At 45.7% G+C, this 25329-nt stretch overlaps 1 protein-coding gene and 1 long non-coding RNA gene across 8 annotated transcripts in view; one reads left to right on the top strand and one right to left on the bottom strand.

Annotated features, from left to right (window-relative positions):
- The window catches only part of LOC131503920 (uncharacterized), a 102991-nt gene that overhangs the window by 44107 nt on the left and 33555 nt on the right, over positions 1 to 25329 (top strand). The window lies entirely within an intron of this gene.
- FLG (filaggrin) lies at positions 9140 to 22093 on the bottom strand. 6 transcript variants are annotated; one of them, XM_058715712.1, is made up of 4 exons: positions 21990 to 22093; positions 19308 to 19466; positions 11760 to 18705; positions 9140 to 10463 (listed from the first exon to the last, which is right to left on the bottom strand). In XM_058715712.1, exons 2-4 carry the CDS (start codon positions 19443 to 19445, stop codon positions 9667 to 9669), a joined length of 7881 nt encoding a protein of 2626 aa, XP_058571695.1. In that variant the 5' UTR covers positions 19446 to 19466; positions 21990 to 22093; the 3' UTR covers positions 9140 to 9666. The 6 variants fall into 6 exon arrangements, with proteins under 6 accessions (XP_058571695.1, XP_058571692.1, XP_058571694.1 ...); XM_058715709.1 differs by having other exon boundaries at positions 9140 to 11885; positions 13182 to 18705; XM_058715711.1 differs by having other exon boundaries at positions 9140 to 13307; positions 14604 to 18705.

The following is a 25329-nucleotide window of genomic DNA, read 5'->3' as shown; positions in this document are numbered from 1 at the left end:
TTGTAATTTATGTGTTAGATTTGCAAAAGGATTGTTACTTTTGGGATGTTTGTCTGACTTCCTACAAATCTAACTTAAAGCAGGCTGGCTTTCTGGGTGGTTTATTGTAGATAAGGGGTTGGTTTCCTGGTCAGGTTTCTGCAGTTTGTGGGTCAGAGTTCTATTATTTTTTTATTTTGAGAGACAGAGAGTAAGTGAGACAGAGAGAGAAAGAGAGAGAGCCAGAGTGCATGAGTGGGGGAGAGGGGCAGAGGGAAAGAGAGAATCTTAAGCAGACTCCATGCTCAGGATAGAGCCTGACATGGGGCTCAATCCCATGACCCCGAGATCATGACCTAAGCAGAAACCAAGAGTTGGATGCTCAACCGACTGAGCCACCCAGGCACCCCCAGAGTTCTGTTTTTATAGATGGTCTGGCCATTGTCTGGATGAAGGTAGAAACTGCCAGTCTTTTTAAAGACTAGGCCTAGAAATGGCATAAGTCACTTCCACTTTAACTCTGTTGGCCTGAGCAGTCACAGGACAGCCCAGACCAAGAATAGGGGAAATAGACTTCACCTGTTGATACCAGGAGTGTTAAAGAGTTTGTAGCCATTTCAGATCTGCCACAGGGTGTGTGTATTTTACCCCTGGAAATATAGTTCTCTTCTTATTCTTTAGAATTCTTCATGAAGGATTTAATGTGAAAATTGACTTATCTCTCATAGCTGACACATTATGAACTCTGTTCCAGGAAGATAGATACCCAAGGATACACACAAGAGAAATGCATACTCCTCAAGGTTCAGCCTCATATCCTGTCTGCTGTCTTATCCAGATGACCTCTGTGACCAGGGAGAACTTCATGAATTTCTTTTAGCCATTTAGTTTGAGACCTGGAAGAGTGGCTAGTCCAGCAGCTTGTTTTAGGTTTCCTGCTTCCAATCCCACTCTGATTCCCTCTTGGCATTTTATACTACCAGACATCTCAGAATGTATGAGAGATCCAGTGATAAAAAGAGAATTTTAAGCCTTTTTATACCATCACGGAAAGGCCCACCTCCTGTTCCTTTTGGTACCAGTTTTTTCTTGAATGATTTCAGGTTTACCTGTGACTGTGGAGTGAAATGGGGGTTGGTAGTGGTAAGGGGAGCTTCACTGTACTTTAGGCATCAGGGGCGCCTAAAGGGATCAGGTCAGAGATGGAGTTAGGCAGGTAGATGATCTAAATAAGTGAGGCCGCCTTCAGTTAGAGGGTATGAGGGCTGGTATCAGTCTAGCCAGTGGGTGGCAATCTTACTTCTCAAGTATTGCTGATTGTTACCAGAAGATGCTAATCCACAGATGCCTTAACTTAGAATTTTGAAGAGAAGTCCTTTCTTTGAAGCTGTCTGTGTTTTTATGTGGAATCACCTAAAATAAACTCAGATTCAGAATACTTGGGTTAACATGGTGCAAGCCAAGTAAAACTCATCTGTAGGCTAGATATGGCCCTCAGGTGATTAGTGTATCATCTCTGGTTGGCATGTGATTCAATGGTAAAATTCTTAGATAGTGCATTCATTTATAAAAGCATTGCTTTTCCACCTCAGACATGCTCTGTTTACTTAGAAGTCCAATCCAGAAATCTGGCAGATTACCCAAGACTCTTTCCACCTGCACGATCACCACCTTCTATCTGTCCCTGCATCATATCCATGTTATCTGTCATGTCTTTGACACTCCACACTGCTTTGCTCTTACTGATTAGATATTGCAGCAGTCTCCCAGCTAGTCATCTTGCCACAAATGTCACCCTCTTCCTGTCTTGCCACCAAAATGACCTCTTAAAATACAGATCTAGGGGCGCCTTGGTGGCTCGGCCGGTTAAACATCTGACTTTGGCTCAGGTCATGATCTTGTGGTTTGTGAGCTTGGGCCCCGCGTAGGGCTCTGTGCTGACAGCTCAGTGTGTCACTCTGCCCCTCCCCCACCTGCTCACGTGCGCACTCTCTCTGTCAAAAATAAATAAACATTAAAAAAAATAAGGGGCGCCTGGGTGGCGCAGTCAGTTAAGCGTCCGACTTCAGCCAGGTCACGATCTCGCGGTCCGTGAGTTCGAGCCCCGCGTCAGGCTCTGGGCTGATGGCTCGGAGCCTGGAGCCTGTTTCCGATTATGTGCCTCCCTCTCTCTCTGCCCCTCCCCCGTTCATGCTCTGTCTCTCTCTGTCCCAAAAATAAATAAAAAACGTTGAAAAAAAAATTAAAAAAAAATTAAAAAAAAAATGCAGATCTAATTATGTGACTTCTCTGTTTAAAACCCTTTGTTGGTTCTTCCTGTCAGAAGATAAGAGGAGTTAAGGTGGCAGAGTGGTAGGGAGATCTTATGCTTGCCTCATCCCTCGAGACAGCTAGATAAATATCAAATCATTCTGAACAGCCAAGAAATTGATCTTAGGACTGAGAGAGCAAAACTGCACATCTAGAGGTATAAAAATGGTCACATTAGGGAAGGTAGGAGCTGTGGAGATGTGATTTGGGGGAGAAAAGAATCTCGGATGCTGCGGAGAGCAGGGAGCCCTGATCACAGAGAGGGGTGTAGAGAAAGAGCAGCACACAGGAGACTGCACAAGAGAAACACTTCCCCAGAATCATTGACTGGGAGAGTGAGAGGGGCTGATTATTGTGAGTTTTTACAACCAGTGGAGCTCAAAGGCTGGGGTTTTAGAAGTCCATGTCATGGAGGGTGTGGAACCCAGCAGGCACAGTGGTGCTCCCATGGAGGAGGGCGGAGGCCCTGGAGCACACAGCATGGTCTGAGGAACCTCTGAGTTGCACTGGGAGAGAAGGTTCCTCTTCTTGGAGTGCATTTGGGAGAGGTGGCACTGCCTCTCAGGGACAGAAGAGCCAGGGGATGCCATTGTGCTGTCCTGTTCATTAGCATAGGGGCAGAGACACCTGCTGAGGGCTGCTAACCTGGACGCTGGTGCTTTGCTGTGTTTTACTCTAAATTCCAAGCCCCTGTGTGTTTGTGCAACTGCCCTTCTGGGACAAATGGGCACCAGCCACAACCCAGTGAGACCCTTCTCATGAGGATCATCGAGGGTCCATGGTGCACTGGATACCTAAAATTTGGAGTTTCGAAACTCAGCTGGTGTACCTGAGAGAAAACACAGGTGCACTGTGCTGCAGGGCAAGCAGACGGCCCCATCACAGACAGGATTGAGGCAGGGATATGAGGGAGGCCAGCACAGACAGGGTCAAGGCAGGGATATGAGGGAGGCCAGTGCAGACAGGATCGAGGCAGGGGTATGAGGGAGGCCAGCGCAGACAGGATCGAGGCAGAGATATGAGGGACACCAGCGTAGATAGGATCGAGGCAGAGATATGAGGGAGGCCAGTGCAGACAGGATCGAGGCAGGGGTATGAGGGAGGCCAGCGCAGACAGGATCAAGGCAGGGGTATGAGGGAGGCCAGCACAGACAGGATCGAGGCAGGGATATGAGGGAGGCCTGGGACAATGAGAGGAGATTGTTCACTCTCGTGTGAGAGCCTCCCAGACAGTAGCAGTTGTGAACTCCCCTCTCTATAGATGAGGAGGTGCTGGTGCCACTTTTCCCTCCCTCCCAGACTAACTTTTGTGAGCAGCATGGGGCCCACAGTGGAGGCTTGAGCCTCTTACATCAAGGTCCCCTCTCCTGCACTCTGCAGATACTAATGAACTAGGGCAGGTGTGTCAGAGAGCCAGAGAGACAGTGAGTCCCTCCCTCGGAAGGCCAGCACGGACCACACACACCAAGTCTACTGACCAGAGAGTGCTAAAAAACTTCAGTTCTAGTGAAAATAAGATCAGGCCTCTTTTAACAAGCAGACCAGAGCACACCTAGTTAAAACTCACCACACACTAGACAAAGTCCAAACATTCTCCACGACAGGCAAAGAGAAGCTCTGCAGAGGACTGACCTGAGGGAAAGAACAGCCAAAACACAGCAGCAGAGTGCACACAGCACACACCAAAAACATTTCCTGAAACACCGGCACTCTCAGGAGCAGGAAACATAGCTACTGTCGAAAGAACAGAAGATAACAAATGTGGGTGAGGATGTGGAGAAATTGGGACCTTTGTGCACTATTGGTGGGAATGTAAAATCATACAGCTGCTGTGGCAAATAGTATTGTGGTTCCTTAGAAAATTAAAAATAAAATTGCTATATGATCTAGCAATTCTACTTCTAGATATATAGCCCAAAGAATCAAATCAGGATCTGACAGAGGTATTTGCACACCCATGTTCATAGCAGCATTATTGTAAATAGTCAAAAGGTAGAAGCGAACTAAATATCCATAGAGGAATGAATAAACAAAATGTGGTATATACAAAGAATGGAGTATTATTTAGCCTTAAAAAGGGAGGAGATTCTGATACATGCTACAATATGGATGAACCTTGAGGACAGTGTGATAAGTGAAATGAGCCAGTCACAAAAAGACAAATACTCTATGATTCTATATGAGGTATCTTAAATAGTTAAATTAATAAAAACAGAAGGTAGATTGGTGATTGCTAGGTGCCAGGGGGAGGGGGAAATAGGGAGTTATTGTTTAATGAGTATAAAGCTTCAGTTTTGCAAGATGAAAAAGTCCTGGAGATTGGTTGCACAACAATGTGAATACACTGTATACTACTGAACTGTGTCCTCAGAAATGGATAAAATGATAAATTTTATGTGTTTTTACTATAATTAAAAAACATCAGTCTTCTTACTGTGACTTCCAAGATGCTACATGATCTGATCCCTGCTTAATTCTCAAAAATTATCTCTTGCAAACTGTTTTCCCAACCTCCACCCCTGCAACCCCTACACCCCAGGGCACTTAGGGTTGGGAAAAACTTAAGGGATTTGGTTAGAAAATAATTTTTGGCTTTCTTATAGGAGTAGTGAGGCTAGTTCATTACTTCAAACTTCCTTTTTTATATCTAATTCCTTAAAAACAATTTACACCTAAGCCTTCCAACAGAGTTTGTATCATCACCTCGCTATAGCTGTTTCCAAGTCAAATGTCAAGTTACTAATTCAGTGAACATATTTCATTCTTCATTTTATTTGACCATTCTAGGGTACTTGAACTGTTGAAATGTTGATAACACTCTCTCCTTTTCATTGAAAAGTACATAGAAATCAGAATCAGGTTTCATATCTTGCTTCTACTGCCTATTTGTATGTGACTGTGGGTGGCTAATGGTAGGTTTTCTCGATATTCTATCCTTGGTTCTCACTCTTCACCCTCCCATTTCAATCATTCCTATAGCCTCATCCATAATGGCAAACATTTATTGAATGCTTATTATGAGCTAGGCACCATCTTAAGTATTATTCATGTATCACCTCAATTTTCACAACCATGTTAAGGTAGGTACTTTATTATCTATAATTTTTAGGTGAGGATACCAAGGCATAGAGATCTTGAGTAGTTGCTCAAAGTGCACAGAATATTAATGACAAAGCTGAGACTCTCCCTAGACAGCATTTGGCTCCAAAGTCTGTATTTTAACCAGTTCAGTAAACTACTTCTGTGTGAATTGCTCTGATATGAGCTCTTGTTTGATGTATAGACACACATATCCATTTGCTCAGGAAAGCTCTGCCTGACTCTCTCTTGGGACTCTCAAGCTCACAGTGTCCAAAATGGATCTTACCGTTTTTCCTTCTCTAATCTTACTCTTTACCTCATTGAATGACCTCATCCTTCATCCAGTTGCTGAAGGTAGAATCCTAGGAATAACCTTAGATTCCTTCCCCTTCTCTACCTCCAGATTCAATTGATGACCAAATTCGGTTGACTTCATTGTTCGTATGTTACTGTCATGAAGAGTGGTTCACACTCCTGTATTTCTCCCTTGCACCATTGCCCTCTCACAGACAGGCCTCTTTACCTCTTGTCTTCTCTAGGATAGAGAAGGTCCATACCATTTGATGTAGACATTTGATTAAGGAATTTCTCTGCTCACAATTCTTCTGTAGCTTATCTACTCGGTAAAATCTAAATAACCATTTGTAGTGAGAATTATAGAACAGTGTTTTTAAAACTATTTAGGTGTGAAAGATCAGGATTTACCTTTCTTAAGGGACTGAGACTTTCTTAAAATAAAAATGGTCATTATTGACAATAGCTGAGATATGGAAGCAGCCCAAGTATCCATTGATAGATGAGTGGATAAAAAAGATGTGACACATACATACACATATATATATACACACACACATATACATACACACACATACCTACAATGGAATATAACTTAGCCATGAAAAAGAATGAGATCTCGCCATTTGTAACAACATAGATGGACCTAGAGGGTATAGTGTTAAGTGAAATGAGTCTAACAGAGAAAAACAAATACCCTAAGATTTCACTCCCATGTGTATTTAAGGAACAAATGACAAGGAAAAAAAGATACCAAAAAAATTGCCCTTAAATACAGAGAATCTAAAAACACAAAACTTGTAGATATAGAGAACAGAATGGTGGTTGCCAAGGGGAGGGGTGTTGAGAGTAGGTAAAATGGATGAAGGGGCTCAAGAGGTATGAATTTCTAGTTATAGAATAAATAAGTCATGGGGATGTAATGTACAGCATGGTGACATAGTCAGTATTGTAGTGCATACTGAAAGTTGCCAAAAGAGTAAATCTTTAAAAAGTTTTCATTGTAGGGGCACTTGGGTGGCTCAGTTGGTTAAACTTCTGACTTTGGCTCAGGTCACGATCTCATGGTTTGTGAGTTCAAGCCCTGCATCAGGCTCTCTGCTGTCAGCACAGAACCTGCTTCAGATCCTCTGTCCCCTTCTTTCTCTGGCCCTCCCCACTGGTTCTCTCTCTGTCTCTAATAAATAAACTTAAAAAATGTTCTCATTGTCATAAGGAAAAAAATTATAACTTTGTATGGTGACAGATGGTACTAGATTTATTGTAGTGATCATTTCATGGTGTACACAAATATCAAATCATTATGTTGTGCATCTGAAATGAGTATAATGTTATATGTCTAGTAGACAACTAAAAAAATTAAGGAGAAAAAAATAAAATGTTTCCAGAAAGTCATCACTTATAAAAAAAACAGAAAAAAAAAATACAGAGGACAAACTAGTAGTTGCCAGAGAGGAGGTGGGTAGGGGATTGAGTGAAATACATACGGGAGACTGAGGGTACACTTATCTCAATGAGCAGTGAGAAATATGTAGAATTGTTGAACCATTATAGTTTACACCTGAAAGTAATATAAGACCACAAGTTTATTATTCTTCAATAAAAAAATAAAAGCGGTCAAACCTTGAATATTGCACCACTGCTAAATTGTTATAAAAAGTTTCTAAATTTTCACCCTTAATTTCTGTGCTTACCTTGCTCTGCACCAAGAACAGTGTGCAGACCAACAATGGAAGGCAGGCCCATACTTTAAGAAGACTTGTCACATGAGACTGGCTGTGAAGTCTGATTGTGAATAATATGCCTATGTTGGTCTCTTTCACTTCCCTATTCTACTACTCTGTATCCCTCTGTCCATCAGATAAACTTGCCATGGATTGGTATACTTTGGAGGAAGTTTATGTGCAGGTAAGAGCGAGCTAGGAAAATGTCTGCACCTTAAGAGTGTCCCAGTGAAAGAAAAACTCAGACATTTAGTTATTTTGCATGAAGATCGTTGATTCACATGTGAGGGATTTGGCTGATTGAGTTAAGGAACAGTCAAAAACACGTTTCATAAGGGAAAGAGAGGACAGAAAATTGTAACTGGGATTTGCCCAGTAAATCTTGCTTGTATCTTTTTGGCTAAACCATTTTCTCTCAGCTAGCAAAGAGGAGTGTCTGGTGATTCCCTTGTTGAGTGGACAGAGATATGAAAGAAAACAATTTCAGTTGTCTGTGGGTTCTTCTGAAAGTGCTGAGAGTTATACATACCTGGCTATCTCTGTTGTAATGACTGTCTATCATTCCATCAGTACCTCCACCTTAGTTATGCTAGGTCTGCACTGTTTCCCTCATTGTAATTTCTAGTTCTTCAGCCTGCTAGTTAGGCCTGACTCCTCTAGGGAAGGGCCTCAGAAGCAGAACTAGCTGGTTATGACACTGGAGGCAAGGTGGCAAATTGTGCCACAGAAATGGAGAGAGGAATTGTTTTCACATTCCTGATGGTGCAATTCAGTGAGGCCTGCACAGCTGGTACCTTCTATAGGTTTTGCAGCTTTGTTAGGGGTACCTGGGGACAGCACTTCAAACAGGGAAGGAGGAAGCCAGTAGGGGGTAGTGCCCCCTTCGAGTGGCTTGTGGAGAGCAAGCATAGACAGAATAATGTTTGAGAACACTTAGAAAAAAATGAGCTTGTTTGTTGCTTTTCATTAAATACCTGTCCACATTGGGGATCATTTAAACCTTGGCCGTTAATTTCACTTTATCTTGATCTGTTCAAGTAAAAGTGAAGGAGAGATAGCTTTTGTAAGTACTTTTATAAAACTCAGAATTAGGAGACTTGAGGACTAATTGCTGTTTTGGTATGGATTATTTGTGTGACACATGCATCTGCAGAATGGGAGCATTGGCCTAGATATTCTCTAATGTGCATTCTGGTCTGATGTTATGGAGAGGGAAAACTTGGGTATGGTTCTCACAGAGGGATATTGCTTCTAATGGTAGAACTTGTACACATTTGTACTGTTCTTTCTTTATTTCTTCACCTGCCAGCATCAACTCTTTGTGTTTTCTTTCCAGGGCGGAGAGGGCATTTTCTTTGTTGCTTTTCCTTTGTCAAAATATTTCAGCAAAAAAGTCTCTGCTTTCATTAATCTCCATTGGAAAACAGCTCCTAGTGTCTGGAAGAAGGACCTGTGGTTAGTAATTTCTGTGTACTAATCTTGGTTTGACTTGGCTAATACCCACTTGGGTTGATGTTTGGGTAATAATTATGGTGTGATTCATGATTAAGCTAAGCCTTTTTTCAACCTGAAGGTGATTGTGTGGGACAATGATTATGTTCTTTTTTCCTTGGGCTCCTTATTACTTTTGCATGGTGTATAATTGCCATTTGGTCATATATCTTTCTAGTGATATAAGAAAAAGATGTAATTTTGGCTATGGGGAAGTAAGTTTTCTGGGATCTATGACAAATAAGCATAGAAGAGACACATTATGACATATGCCCAATTGTTTATTTTGAATCTTTATGCAATTCACTTTTTTGATTTTAATGAAGCCAGAATAATATAGAATTCCATTACAAGGATAGTCCAGAAAGATGTACTGAGCCCTGATAATAACATTGGAGGTTTGGCCACTAGAACAGTGATTTTATAATTTTTGCCACTAAAACAGTGATTTTATAATATTTTTCACAAAGATCAGTGCACAAATCTACAAAGGTCCTAAAATTTAAACTCACAAAAGAAAAATGCTTACTTCAACCCCAACACCCAAAATACTGTGTTTTCTAAATTTAGGTCTAAATAACATTGTTTATTCCCATTCACCATTTCCAAACAAAGGCATAAATCTTCTAGAGAATAAACTAAACTATGCCCAAGGGAAGAAATTGTGTAATTTATTCAAAATAAAATGGTAACGTAAACGCTTTGGAAGTATAATGAGAAGTTTCTTGATGCAAAGTTATGTCTTGTTTCACTTACCTACTCTATTAATTATTTTTCTATTGGGTTCTCACTCATAATAATAATATCTTTCTAAGTGACCAAATCCCAACTGTTTTGAATTATCACTTGAATGACCGTATGTTCGTGACTGCATATTACTGTCTGAAATATTGGATGTTATAAATTCATCTCCAGAGTGAGGTCTGTTCCTGAATGGCATATTGGTGTAATCATAACTTACACGACCATACTGAGACTGTCCAAAATCTGAATCAGACTTCCCGCAATTTCCTCTCTGCCCTGGAAGAGACACTGATTTCTGGTAGAAATAAAACCCTGAGTTTTCAGAACTGCCACGTACATTGTCATGTTGTCTTCTTTGACTGGAACTGGACCGTTCCTGGACTGACCCTGACTGAGTATCTGAGTCTTCTGATTGTCCTTCACTGTCACTGGCCTGACTGGTTCTGGATCCCCGGTGTCTGCTGTTACCAGATCCAGAAGAGCTTTGTCCACGTCCAGCACCCGAATGTCTGGAGCTGTCGTCTAACTGCCGAAGGTGACGCCCTTGCGTTTCTCTGGTGGTGGATCCTGACTCTCGGTGGGCAGAGTCTGAGTGCCCACGGGAGGCTGTCTGCCCTTGACGGGACCCTGAGTGCCCGGATCTGTCTCCTAACTGCTGATGGTGGCTCCCTTGCCTTTCCCTGGTAGTGGATCCTGATTCTCGGTGGGCGGAGCCTGATCCCCCAAGGGAGGCTGTCTGCCCGTGAAGGGATCCTGAGTGCCCAGATCTGTCTCCTGACTGCTGGTGGTGGCGCCCTTGCCTTTCCCTGGTGGTGGATCCTGACTCTCGGTGGGCAGAGTCTGACCCCCCACGGGAGGCCGTCTGCCCTTGACGGGTCCCTGTGTGCCCAGACCTGTCTCCTGACTGCCCATGGCTAGACCCATGTTCCTTCCTCAAAGTGGACCCAGACCTTCCGAGGGTGTTTGAAGATTCTCTACCTGTACCGTCTGAATGTCCTTCGCTGTCGCTGGCCTGACTCACACTGGATCCCCGCTGTCTGCTGGCCCCGTATCCAGAGGACGATTGTCCGTGTCCAGTGGTTGAGCGTCTGGAGGTGTCTGCTGACCGGTAATGCTGGGATTCTTGTTGTGCTCTTGTGCCGGATCTTGACTGCCCACGGGAGGAGTCAGTGTGTCCCCGAGAGGATGTCTCTCCGTGATGAGACCCTGATTGTGTGTAGCTGTCCACAGAGTGTCCATGACTAGATCCTTGTCCTCTTGTGGTACCAGAGTCTGACTGTCCATGGGCAGAATCAGAGTGCCCATGATTGTCTCCCTGCCTTTGTTGAGAGTGAGAGAGTCTAGAGCCGTCTCTCGCATGGCCATGGGCAGACCCACGTTGGTTTCCTGAACCAGACCCATACCGTCTGTCCAAATCTTCTGAGTGTCCTTCACTGTCGCTGTCCTGACTGACACTGGACCCTCGGTTTCTCACTGGCCTGGATTCAGATGAGGATTGTCCGTGCTCAGGGTGTGAGTGTCTAGAGCCGTGTGCCTGAGTGGATGACAGATGGTGACGAGATCCTTGCTCCGAGTGTCCACCATCGGCTGCCTGACCCTCAAGGGATCCTGCCTGTCTAGAGCTGTCACGTGCCTGCTCAGGGAGGGATCCTTGTCTCCGTCTGGTGCTGGATTGAGACTGCCCGTGGGCAGAATTCAAGTGTTCTTGGGAGGGTATCTGGTAGAAATAAGCCCCTGAGTGCTCAGAACTGCCACGTACATTGTCATGTTGTCTCCTTTGACTGGACCTGGACCGTTCCTGGACTGACCCTGACTGAGTATCTGAGTCTTCTGATTGTCCTTCACTGTCACTGGCCTGACTGGTTCTGGATCCCCGGTGTCTGCTGTTACCAGATCCAGAAGAGCTTTGTCCACGTCCGGCACCCGAATGTCTGGAGCTGTCGTCTGACTGCCGAAGGTGGCGCCCTTGCGTTTCCCTGGTGGTGGATCCTGACTCTCGGTGGGCAGAGTCTGAGTGCCCACGGGAGGCTGTCTGCCCTTGACGGGACCCTGAGTGCCCGGATCTGTCTCCTAACTGCTGATGGTGGCTCCCTTGCCTTTCCCTGGTAGTGGATCCTGATTCTCGGTGGGCGGAGCCTGATCCCCCAAGGGAGGCTGTCTGCCCGTGAAGGGATCCTGAGTGCCCAGATCTGTCTCCTGACTGCTGGTGGTGGCGCCCTTGCCTTTCCCTGGTGGTGGATCCTGACTCTCGGTGGGCAGAGTCTGACCCCCCACGGGAGGCCGCCTGCCCTTGACGGGTCCCTGAGTGCCCAGACCTGTCTCCTGACTGCCCATGGCTAGACCCATGTTCCTTCCTCAAAGTGGACCCAGACCTTCCGAGGGTGTTTGAAGATTCTCTACCTGTACCGTCTGAATGTCCTTCGCTGTCGCTGGCCTGACTCACACTGGATCCCCGCTGTCTGCTGGCCCCGTATCCGGAGGACGATTGTCCGTGTCCAGTGGTTGAGCGTCTGGAGGTGTCTGCTGACCGGTAATGCTGGGATTCTTGTTGTGCTCTTGTGCCGGATCTTGACTGCCCACGGGAGGAGTCAGTGTGTCCCCGAGAGGATGTCTCTCCGTGATGAGACCCTGATTGTGTGTAGCTGTCCACAGAGTGTCCATGACTAGATCCTTGTCCTCTTGTGGTACCAGAGTCTGACTGTCCATGGGCAGAATCAGAGTGCCCATGATTGTCTCCCTGCCTTTGTTGAGAGTGAGAGAGTCTAGAGCCGTCTCTCGCATGGCCATGGGCAGACCCACGTTGGTTTCCTGAACCAGACCCATACCGTCTGTCCAAATCTTCTGAGTGTCCTTCACTGTCGCTGTCCTGACTGACACTGGACCCTCGGTTTCTCACTGGCCTGGATTCAGATGAGGATTGTCCGTGCTCAGGGTGTGAGTGTCTAGAGCCGTGTGCCTGAGTGGATGACAGATGGTGACGAGATCCTTGCTCCGAGTGTCCACCATCGGCTGCCTGACCCTCAAGGGATCCTGCCTGTCTAGAGCTGTCACGTGCCTGCTCAGGGAGGGATCCTTGTCTCCGTCTGGTGCTGGATTGAGACTGCCCGTGGGCAGAATTCAAGTGTTCTTGGGAGGGTATCTGGTAGAAATAAGCCCCTGAGTGCTCAGAACTGCCACGTACATTGTCATGTTGTCTCCTTTGACTGGACCTGGACCGTTCCTGGACTGACCCTGACTGAGTATCTGAGTCTTCTGATTGTCCTTCACTGTCACTGGCCTGACTGGTTCTGGATCCCCGGTGTCTGCTGTTACCAGATCCAGAAGAGCTTTGTCCACGTCCGGCACCCGAATGTCTGGAGCTGTCGTCTGACTGCCGAAGGTGGCGCCCTTGCGTTTCCCTGGTGGTGGATCCTGACTCTCGGTGGGCAGAGTCTGAGTGCCCACGGGAGGCTGTCTGCCCTTGACGGGACCCTGAGTGCCCGGATCTGTCTCCTAACTGCTGATGGTGGCTCCCTTGCCTTTCCCTGGTAGTGGATCCTGATTCTCGGTGGGCGGAGCCTGATCCCCCAAGGGAGGCTGTCTGCCCGTGAAGGGATCCTGAGTGCCCAGATCTGTCTCCTGACTGCTGGTGGTGGCGCCCTTGCCTTTCCCTGGTGGTGGATCCTGACTCTCGGTGGGCAGAGTCTGACCCCCCACGGGAGGCCGCCTGCCCTTGACGGGTCCCTGAGTGCCCAGACCTGTCTCCTGACTGCCCATGGCTAGACCCATGTTCCTTCCTCAAAGTGGACCCAGACCTTCCGAGGGTGTTTGAAGATTCTCTACCTGCACCTTCTGAATGTCCTTCACTGTCGCTGGCCTGACTCACACTGGATCCCCGCTGTCTGCTGGCCCCGTATCCAGAGGACGATTGTCCGTGTCCAGTGGTTGAGCGTCTGGAGGTGTCTGCTGACCGGTAATGCTGGGATTCTTGTTGTGCTCTTGTGCCGGATCTTGACTGCCCACGGGAGGAGTCAGTGTGTCCCCGAGAGGATGTCTCTCCGTGATGAGACCCTGATTGTGTGTAGCTGTCCACAGAGTGTCCATGACTAGATCCTTGTCCTCTTGTGGTACCAGAGTCTGACTGTCCATGGGCAGAATCAGTGTGCCCATGATTGTCTCCCTGCCTTTGTTGAGAGTGAGAGAGTCTAGAGCCGTCTCTCGCATGGCCATGGGCAGACCCACGTTGGTTTCCTGAACCAGACCCATACCGTCTGTCCAAATCTTCTGAGTGTCCTTCACTGTCGCTGTCCTGACTGACACTGGACCCTCGGTTTCTCACTGGCCTGGATTCAGATGAGGATTGTCCGTGCTCAGGGTGTGAGTGTCTAGAGCCGTGTGCCTGAGTGGATGACAGATGGTGACGAGATCCTTGCTCCGAGTGTCCACCATCGGCTGCCTGACCCTCAAGGGATCCTGCCTGTCTAGAGCTGTCACGTGCCTGCTCAGGGAGGGATCCTTGTCTCCGTCTGGTGCTGGATTGAGACTGCCCGTGGGCAGAATTCAAGTGTTCTTGGGAGGGTATCTGGTAGAAATAAGCCCCTGAGTGCTCAGAACTGCCACGTACATTGTCATGTTGTCTCCTTTGACTGGACCTGGACCGTACCTGGACTGACCCTGACTGAGTATCTGAGTCTTCTGATTGTCCTTCACTGTCACTGGCCTGACTGGTTCTGGATCCCCGGTGTCTGCTGTTACCAGATCCAGAAGAGCTTTGTCCACGTCCGGCACCCGAATGTCTGGAGCTGTCGTCTGACTGCCGAAGGTGGCGCCCTTGCGTTTCCCTGGTGGTGGATCCTGACTCTCGGTGGGCAGAGTCTGAGTGCCCACGGGAGGCTGTCTGCCCTTGACGGGACCCTGAGTGCCCGGATCTGTCTCCTAACTGCTGATGGTGGCTCCCTTGCCTTTCCCTGGTAGTGGATCCTGATTCTCGGTGGGCGGAGCCTGATCCCCCAAGGGAGGCTGTCTGCCCGTGAAGGGATCCTGAGTGCCCAGATCTGTCTCCTGACTGCTGGTGGTGGCGCCCTTGCCTTTCCCTGGTGGTGGATCCTGACTCTCGGTGGGCAGAGTCTGACCCCCCACGGGAGGCCGCCTGCCCTTGACGGGTCCCTGAGTGCCCAGACCTGTCTCCTGACTGCCCATGGCTAGACCCATGTTCCTTCCTCAAAGTGGACCCAGACCTTCCGAGGGTGTTTGAAGATTCTCTACCTGCACCTTCTGAATGTCCTTCACTGTCGCTGGCCTGACTCACACTGGATCCCCGCTGTCTGCTGGCCCCGTATCCGGAGGACGATTGTCCGTGTCCAGTGGTTGAGCGTCTGGAGGTGTCTGCTGACCGGTAATGCTGGGATTCTTGTTGTGCTCTTGTGCCGGATCTTGACTGCCCACGGGAGGAGTCAGTGTGTCCCCGAGAGGATGTCTCTCCGTGATGAGACCCTGATTGTGTGTAGCTGTCCACAGAGTGTCCATGACTAGATCCTTGTCCTCTTGTGGTACCAGAGTCTGACTGTCCATGGGCAGAATCAGAGTGCCCATGATTGTCTCCCTGCCTTTGTTGAGAGTGAGAGAGTCTAGAGCCGTCTCTCGCATGGCCATGGGCAGACCCACGTTGGTTTCCTGAACCAGACCCATACCGTCTGTCCAAATCTTCTGAGTGTCCTTCACTGTCGCTGTCCTGACTGACACTGGACCCTCGGTTTCTCACTGGCCTGGATTCAGATGAGGATTGTCCGTGCTCAGGGTGTGAGTGTCTAGAGCCGTGTGCCTGAGTGGATGACAGATGGTGACGAGATCCTTGCTCCGAGTGTCCACCATCGGCTGCCTGACCCTCAAGGGATCCTGCCTGTCTAGAGCTGTCACGTGCCTGCTCAGGGAGGGATCCTTGTCTCCGTCTGGTGCTGGATTGAGACTGCCCGTGGGCAGAATTCAAGTGTTCTTGGGAGGGTATCTGGTAGAAATAAGCCCCTGAGTGCTCAGAACTGCCACGTACATTGTCATGTTGTCTCCTTTGACTGGACCTGGACCGTTCCTGGACTGACCCTGACTGAGTATCTGAGTCTTCTGATTGTCCTTCACTGTCACTGGCCTGACTGGTTCTGGATCCCCGGTGTCTGCTGTTACCAGATCCAGAAGAGCTTTGTCCACGTCCGGCACCCGAATGTCTGGAGCTGTCGTCTGACTGCCGAAGGTGGCGCCCTTGCGTTTCCCTGGTGGTGGATCCTGACTCTCGGTGGGCAGAGTCTGAGTGCCCACGGGAGGCTGTCTGCCCTTGACGGGACCCTGAGTGCCCGGATCTGTCTCCTAACTGCTGATGGTGGCTCCCTTGCCTTTCCCTGGTAGTGGATCCTGATTCTCGGTGGGCGGAGCCTGATCCCCCAAGGGAGGCTGTCTGCCCGTGAAGGGATCCTGAGTGCCCAGATCTGTCTCCTGACTGCTGGTGGTGGCGCCCTTGCCTTTCCCTGGTGGTGGATCCTGACTCTCGGTGGGCAGAGTCTGACCCCCCACGGGAGGCCGCCTGCCCTTGACGGGTCCCTGAGTGCCCAGACCTGTCTCCTGACTGCCCATGGCTAGACCCATGTTCCTTCCTCAAAGTGGACCCAGACCTTCCGAGGGTATTTGAAGATTCTCTACCTGCACCTTCTGAATGTCCTTCACTGTCGCTGGCCTGACTCACACTGGATCCCCGCTGTCTGCTGGCCCCGTATCCAGAGGACGATTGTCCGTGTCCAGTGGTTGAGCGTCTGGAGGTGTCTGCTGACCGGTAATGCTGGGATTCTTGTTGTGCTCTTGTGCCGGATCTTGACTGCCCACGGGAGGAGTCAGTGTGTCCCCGAGAGGATGTCTCTCCGTGATGAGACCCTGATTGTGTGTAGCTGTCCACAGAGTGTCCATGACTAGATCCTTGTCCTCTTGTGGTACCAGAGTCTGACTGTCCATGGGCAGAATCAGTGTGCCCATGATTGTCTCCCTGCCTTTGTTGAGAGTGAGAGAGTCTAGAGCCGTCTCTCGCATGGCCATGGGCAGACCCACGTTGGTTTCCTGAACCAGACCCATACCGTCTGTCCAAATCTTCTGAGTGTCCTTCACTGTCGCTGTCCTGACTGACACTGGACCCTCGGTTTCTCACTGGCCTGGATTCAGATGAGGATTGTCCGTGCTCAGGGTGTGAGTGTCTAGAGCCGTGTGCCTGAGTGGATGACAGATGGTGACGAGATCCTTGCTCCGAGTGTCCACCATCGGCTGCCTGACCCTCAAGGGATCCTGCCTGTCTAGAGCTGTCACGTGCCTGCTCAGGGAGGGATCCTTGTCTCCGTCTGGTGCTGGATTGAGACTGCCCGTGGGCAGAATTCAAGTGTTCTTGGGAGGGTATCTGGTAGAAATAAGCCCCTGAGTGCTCAGAACTGCCACGTACATTGTCATGTTGTCTCCTTTGACTGGACCTGGACCGTACCTGGACTGACCCTGACTGAGTATCTGAGTCTTCTGATTGTCCTTCACTGTCACTGGCCTGACTGGTTCTGGATCCCCGGTGTCTGCTGTTACCAGATCCAGAAGAGCTTTGTCCACGTCCGGCACCCGAATGTCTGGAGCTGTCGTCTGACTGCCGAAGGTGGCGCCCTTGCGTTTCCCTGGTGGTGGATCCTGACTCTCGGTGGGCAGAGTCTGAGTGCCCACGGGAGGCTGTCTGCCCTTGACGGGACCCTGAGTGCCCGGATCTGTCTCCTAACTGCTGATGGTGGCTCCCTTGCCTTTCCCTGGTAGTGGATCCTGATTCTCGGTGGGCGGAGCCTGATCCCCCAAGGGAGGCTGTCTGCCCGTGAAGGGATCCTGAGTGCCCAGATCTGTCTCCTGACTGCTGGTGGTGGCGCCCTTGCCTTTCCCTGGTGGTGGATCCTGACTCTCGGTGGGCAGAGTCTGACCCCCCACGGGAGGCCGCCTGCCCTTGACGGGTCCCTGAGTGCCCAGACCTGTCTCCTGACTGCCCATGGCTAGACCCATGTTCCTTCCTCAAAGTGGACCCAGACCTTCCGAGGGTGTTTGAAGATTCTCTACCTGCACCTTCTGAATGTCCTTCGCTGTCGCTGGCCTGACTCACACTGGATCCCCGCTGTCTGCTGGCCCCGTATCCGGAGGACGATTGTCCGTGTCCAGTGGTTGAGCGTCTGGAGGTGTCTGCTGACCGGTAATGCTGGGATTCTTGTTGTGCTCTTGTGCCGGATCTTGACTGCCCACGGGAGGAGTCAGTGTGTCCCCGAGAGGATGTCTCTCCGTGATGAGACCCTGATTGTGTGTAGCTGTCCACAGAGTGTCCATGACTAGAGCTTTGTCGTCTTCTGGTACCAGAGTCTGACTGTCCATGGGCAGAATCAGTGTGCCCATGATTGTCTCCCTGCCTTTGTTGAGAGTGAGAGCGTCTAGAGCTGTCTCCCGCATGGCGATGGGCAGACCTACGTTGGTTTCCTGAACCAGACCCATACCGTCTGTCCAAATCTTCTGAGTGTCCTTCACTGTCGCTGTCCTGACTGACACTGGACCCTCGGTTTCTCACTGGCCTGGATTCAGATGAGGATTGTCCATGCTCAGGGTGTGAGTGTCTAGAGCCGTGTGCCTGAGTGGATGACTGATGGTGACGAGATCCTAGCTCCAAGTGTCCACCATCGGCCTCCTCACCCTCAAGGGATCCTGCCTGTCTAGAATTGTCACGTCCTTGCTCGTGTCTATTTTTCCCTTTTCCTTTTAGTCCTTTGGATCTTGTCTCCTTCCTTTTTTCATGGGTTTTTCCTGATTGTGTGGATTTTCTCAGTTTTTCTTCTTTTTCTTCTTGTACTTTGTCTTCCTCTAAATCATCGTCTTCATCTCTTGTATGGTGTGCATGGTGGTTTTGGTTTTGCTCTGTTGCTTGGAAGTTCTGTCTTCTGTTTGACTCATAGTATGCTGTAGCCAACTTGAATACCATTAGAAAGTACTCAGTGAAGTCGATTTTCTTGTCATGGTCTAGATCAAGAATATGCATGAAGACATCAGCAGTGTCTGGGTCATCTGGATTCTGTACATATGGAAGATACAGGGAGATTACATGAGAGTGATTCACATGGTCAGTTGAATAATCCAACCAACTGGTGATTCTGATTTTTGGTAAGGAAATGTGGGACCATATGTGGTTTTGCATCTTTGCTAATGTTCAGTTTATGATTAGTTACAGGAAAGTGTAGATAATGTACCTAAAAACATATGTTAAATAGTAGTTGTGAAAAGTAATAATTTGGATGGGTCATATTCCTGTTTTTTCTTTTTAATATACATATGTTATGAAATCTATCAGTGCATTGTCTTTTTAGTGGAGTTTGTTAGCATTCTTGAGATTAGGAAACATAATATGAAGAACTAATTTTTGGTGTTCAGTTTTTGTCATTAAGTATTTATATTTCTTTCATAGAAGATGAATGTTTGTTTCTGTGTTGTGCACATTTTTGTGTGCACATAGTATATCAAATGTGTAAAAAGAGGAGAATAATACTTGTTTTGAATTAAGATGAAGTCTCTTTTCTTTTCCAAAAGTAATAATTTACAGAGACTTCACAGATATTGTCACCATGCTCCTGCAAAACAAACATGATACACCCTTGGGTCCTGGCTGATATCTCTTACCTTCAGGACTGGCCGAAACTCTCTTTCCAGGAGCTCCTTCAGTTCTTCCCTGCTCAGTGTGTCAGTCTCCTTGTCTGTTGTTGAGTACTCATGGAATAGGTCGATGATGGCGTTGATGTTTTCCAGGAGAGTAGACATCTTTTGATAGTAAAGGTGAACCTGGAAGGAAGAAATAAAAATGTACTTTTGTGTGTCTTTTCTTCTTATTCTTCTTTAAAAAAAAAAAAAAAAAGATTATTTAGTTGAGAGAGAGAGAGTGCGAGCAGGGGAGGGGTGAGAGATATAGAATCCAAAGCAGGTTCCAGACTCTGAGCTGTCAGCACAGAACCTGATGTGGGGCTTGAACCCGGGAACTGTGAGATCATGACCTGAGCTGAAGTGGATGCTTAACTGACATAGCCACCCTACTGCCTCTGTCTTTTATTTTTCTAAGGTCTTATCAATTATTAGATTGAATTTCCACCTTTGTTTAAAATCAACATTTCATGATGTATACAGTATTTTTAACTGGGTAGGGTGGCTTTAATAGCTTCTCAATATTATACATTTTTTTTGTTGTTGACTGGCTTTCATTTTGCCACTTAATGAAGAGCATTTAAGGCATGCTCAATTTATGTAATTGGTGAACAAAGAAATTACTAAGCAGGTCAATAAATCTAAGTAAGCATTTATTTTATAAAAGCATTGTAATGACATCTAAATAAGCATTTATTTTATAAAAGCATTGTAATGACTACTTTAGAAGTTATAAAACCAGACGAAACTAATATGATATAGGAAACAATAATATGAAAGACATGACTGAAATCGAGCTAAAGTATGTATGGACCTTGGATTATTTTATGAGAGGAAATAGGTGTTAATTCTTGACATTGTTAAACCTGTATTTTGATAAGTTTATGAGTAACCACTAAAATAGTGCAGTTTATAACTTCTCAACCATAGAGAGGAAAAATAAAAATTAAAAAAAAATAAGCTTCAATCAATGCATTGGAAACAGAAAGTGTAAAATATAAAAGTAGGATTACATATAATTTTATCATGAATTATGTATGTGAATTGATCAGACTGGTTGGCTAAAAGACAGTTTGTAAAGATTGAATTAAAAAATACATTTGTATGGTTTTTACAAAAAGAAATTAAGATTTTTTTCAGGCACTGTCATTTATGTTGATATTCCAGACCTTGAACTTATGTGTAATTGTGCTGTCCCCAAAAGTCTGCATCTCAAGGATTGCACTTTCTGACCTCCTCTTATACTCTGATTTCAATAATTCTGTGGCCTCATTGTTTATTTCTGCTTTATGTATTCACTTCCCTCTTTACTCTGGTTAGACATTTGGTTAATCTCTGTCATTGCTTCTAGCATGTACCCCGTCTTTCTTGTACTTACTGGCAAAAGCTCAACAGTGACTTTTTGTTCTTTATCTCACAAGAAGTCCTTGAGTTTTATTTCACTGAGAGCTTGGAAGCCAATGAAAAGAATTTCCTCACTTTGCCAATTTCTGATCTTCCAGCCTCGTGCATCTGTGTCCACAGACTTTAACCAGCAGTGATGTTGTGTATGTGTACAGTCTGTGCTCCTGTCCTCTGTTTTGGCACTGGAACCCCTTTGCCTACTCAAACAGTTTGCTTTTGCAATTGTCGTCCTTCTCTACTGGATATATTCATAAATCCATACTGATGTGGCTCTTTTAAAAATTTTTTAATGTTTATTTACTTGAGAGAGAGAGAGCGAGAGAGCGATAGAGCGAGAGCGAGCAGGGCAAGGGCAGAGAGAGAGGGAGACACGGAATCTGAAGCAGGCTCCAGGCTCTGAGCTGTCAGTACAGAGCCCGATTTGGGGCTCAAACTCATAGACTATGAGATCATGACCTGAGCTGAAGTCAGACGCTTAACTAACTCAGCCCCCAGAATGATCTTTTAAAAACATGCATTAGATTATCTCATTCTTTATGCTGAATACTCTCCAATTACTTCTGATGTAGTTAAAGTAAGGTACAAATTCTACTATGCCTCTCTTTACATGGTTTACTCCATCTAGCTCTCTGATGTCACCACACACCACTGTTTTTTTTGTTAAATATGCTCTAGACATACTAGCTTCTTTTTATTCTTTGAAACAAATTGACTCCTATTTAGAATCTTGCCCTTTGCTTTGGCTGGTTCCTTTTGTCATTAAGATCTCAGTTTAAAGGAGAATTCCCCAGAGAGCTCTTCCCCGGCCTTCTAATCTAAAATTCTCTCCTCCCATCACTTTATTACACCACTCTCTTATTTTCTTCATTGTTCTTAGCACTATTTGAAATTCTTGTTCATTTATTGTTTACTGGATGTCTTCTTCTACTAAATGCAAACTCCTTAGAGTAGGGAGTTTATATTGTCACTGCTGCATAATCAGCCAAGTGCAGCACTTGGCAAATAGAAGGCAGTTTGTATATATTTATTGAATGAATGAATAAATGGAAACTCCAGCAATACAGAGAGTATTGAGTAGCTTCATAGGAAACACATTTATGCTTCATTTTCCTTTTATATCAAAATAAGGTTTTAGTAACAGTTCCACTAAAAATGAAGATCCTCAAACATCCAGAACATTTCCCTCAGAGCACACATGCCTCCCGTATTTCCACCTTGCTTAATACCAAGTAGGCAAAGTTAGATGTATTCCCTTTTACTTACGTTCTTCACCAGAAGAATAAGTAGAATGTAGCCTGAAGGAGCTTTGCTGGGTGCTGAAGTCTGGGATAGTGGCCCTTTTATAGCAAGTCCATCCAGGGAGGAGCCATTCTCTGTAGGATGGTCTGAATCACTCCTAACCAAACCCAGATCCACCCGTATCTCCACCTGTATTTCTCTAGCAGTGTGTTTACCTCCCAACTTCCTCACGTACTCGTCTGTACTTGTTTTACCAAGTTCTAAATTTAGTTTTACATAAACCCCATGTACTGGATGTTTTGAGGAAGGTTTTCTTTGGTGTGCAGGGTCCACACCTTCTACTTTTTTTTTTTATAACCCCCACTTTGACTTGGTAGGTGCTTGATAAATATCTATTGATAAATATACTTTCTTAACTGTGTCTTTAGAGAAGTTAAATACACATTTTGAGATCCTCAAATTGAGTTTGGGGTAGAAAAACATCACAGGTACCCACTGCATGTCCCTTTTTATCTATGAATTCTATGTGTGGATACTGGGAGAACTTGGCATGAAATGAATATTGGTTTTCTAGAAGTTATGGTAAACAGAGGAGAGATAGGCAAATTTAATTTTGATTTTTCAAAAGGAAGCAAGAAAATGAGCTCTTAAGTTAAAAGCAGTGATCACCAGAAGCTAGCATGACTTTATTAGACAAGAACCATTAATCTAATTTTACATTGTTTTCAAGGTTATTACCTTGGGATATCAGAGATATGTTCTACCTACTCTTTCTATAGGTTTAACTGTGGGTTTTCTCACTTATTCTCATAAATATACAGGAGACTTCTTTTCTTGGCCTCTCCTTTGATTTCCAGACTTTTATGTTGAACAGACTATGGCTCCATTCAGATGTCCCCTGGTTACTTCTGCCCATGCTATTCAAAACTGAGCTCATTGTCATGGCTTGCACCAAAGTGTACTGTCTTCTAGAAGTCCACATATTGGTTACTGACATCCCTATCCACTGAGTGTCTCAAGCTATTCCCAGTCACTTTTCATTTCTCCCTCTCATTTACCCCTCATATGCTGCCACATCCTGCCAGTTCTCTGTAGATTACCTTCCTGCACATGTAGGCCTGTTCTCTAGAGCTGCAGTTTTAGTTCTGAACTTCATCATCTTTCACATGGCTGTTTGTAAAAAGTGTCATAACGAGCCCCTCTGCTACAGGCTGCCTGATTCATCTTCTAATCTTATCACATCATTCCCTCTTGTAGAATTCCAACGTTTTTCTAGACCTAGACGCTCCTTCACAATAGACATAAATCTGTATCTTTCCAGCTGCCTCTCTTACTGTTTGTATTCTATGGGAAAGTCACTCTAGACTGATCGACATTTCTTGGATGATCCTTTAATGGTCTACCACTATTTAAAATCTCTACATGCTGTCCTTACTACCTGGAGTGTCTCTCAGTCGTAGCTTCTCCTCATCCTTTAAAACTATCTGGGATCATCCCCTCCTTCATAAAGCTTAACTGAAATCTCCATATAGATCACAGTTTCCTCATATGCTCTATATTTATCTTTCTTGTGGCATTGGTGATATTTTATTGTAATTATTTACTTATGTGTCTGCACCCCCTCCTTTCCCATTTTGTGTTTCTTCTCACCCTGGTATTTACTGGGTCTGAGTCATATTTTGTATCTTATGAGTTTCTGGAGAATGATAAAAATAAGATGTGTAAGGAGGTGGCCAATCTTATTTAGGGCCAATGAGATAGAAATATGTATGAGTTTTAAAAACTGGGTTTAATGCTCTTATTTCCAACGAAACCATCAGTTCTTTCTTTTGTGGAACATTAGTTAACATCTACAAGACACAGGGCTTCATTTTTCTCTCCTTTTCTTCTTGGGTTTAATTGTCTTTCTGGGCCAGTAGTTACTGTGTTTTTGTCTTTCTCACCATGCTATAATAAAAATAACCTGTATTGCTTAGATTATGTGCTGAGGATGGGCTAAGATTTTGCATGTATCACTTCTAACCCCCAGAACAACCCTGTGAGGTCATTACTATTATCCCTATATTTGAGATGAGGGAACTGATAGTGGTAGGATACCCGCAGTTACCCAGTGAGTAAGTTACAGCACCAGGATTCAATCCCAGGTCATTGTGAATCCAACTCCCACATTATTTCCACTGTCCCACACAACTCTGGGTGTGAACTTTTCTCCTTTTTTGTTAGGTTTATTTATCTTTTTAGTGTATTAAACAGCGGTTTCTCTGAAATTACCCTAAGTCCTGGGTGAACTTACTTGCGGAGACCATTGTAGGGGCAGCAGAAAGACTCGGCTGTGGCATATGAGCTCGGAAAGGTGGAGTCCAGAGAGTGGCAAGGATGAGGCAAGCTGGGATCTGATGTTTTAATGGCAGAAGACCAAAATATTAGATTCATATAAATATGGAGGACAGTCTGTTGGTCTGCTCCAGGACTATTTTCTTGGCCACGATCATAATCATTACATCTTCATCAGTCACTTGGATGAAAATATGGGCACCTGGCAAATAATTTTAGGATAGACTGAAGCTCCAAGAAGATTTTAGCATGTCACAACACAGCTCAGACATAATAATAAATCCTCCTGAAAGAAAAGTAGAATTCTGACTTTGGGTCTAAATTAACCTTTGCAAGGACAGGGTAGAAGACATAAGTAAGAGCAGGGATACTGTGATGGCAGCAGTGTGATGTAGTATCCAGAAGGTAATGCTGATTTAGGCTGCATGAAAGAAGCACATTAGCTAGAACAGAGTAAGTGGTGCTGGTCTTCACTTGGCATTTGCCAGATTGTTTCTGTAGGTTTTTGTTCAGTTATATATGGTCACTTTTCAGTAAAGATGTGGACAACTTGTTATGGGTTCCGAGTAAAGTAAACAGGATGATTGGGCAGATGGGTGGTAAAGGGAACTGAGTGAGAAGTAGATGGATGGGAGATAAGTGTCTGTCTTCAATTATATGAGTGGCTGTTACATAGAATTAGGATTATACATAGGTTATATAAAAAAGTCAGATAAATGGGTAGAAACTGCAGGGAAGCATATTTGACTCTGTATAGGGAAGAACTTTTTACTAGTCAGAATTATCCAAACATGAGAAGAATTATCTTTGGAGATAGTTCCCTATCACAGCCTAGAAAATTTTGAATCATTTGAGAAGTTGGTAGTCAAGTAGTCTAGCCTCATCATATTGTAGTTGATGACCAGCAGGTCCAATGTAGTGTTGCTGATGAATCAGAAAGTCAGGACCCAGGCCTCCAACTCAGGACTTTTCACTGTAAATCCCCTTTGCTTTGCATCAGGTTATATCAGCTATCAGAGATGAGCATGAG

This window comes from Neofelis nebulosa, chromosome 2 (assembly GCF_028018385.1).
Source record: "Neofelis nebulosa isolate mNeoNeb1 chromosome 2, mNeoNeb1.pri, whole genome shotgun sequence".
NCBI classification, from domain to species: domain Eukaryota; kingdom Metazoa; phylum Chordata; class Mammalia; order Carnivora; family Felidae; genus Neofelis; species Neofelis nebulosa.
This window is presented reverse-complemented; position numbering and strand designations above follow the sequence as displayed.

Excerpts from the sequence above, each read along its gene's own strand:
- FLG (XM_058715707.1), bottom strand. The coding sequence starts at position 19,445 with ATGTCTACTCTCCTGGAAAACATCAACGCCATCATCGACCTATTCCAT. Across the intron at positions 18,706-19,307 it reads AGTTTCGGCCAGTCCTGAAG|AATCCAGATGACCCAGACAC; the intron begins GTAAGAGATATC and ends CCATATGTACAG.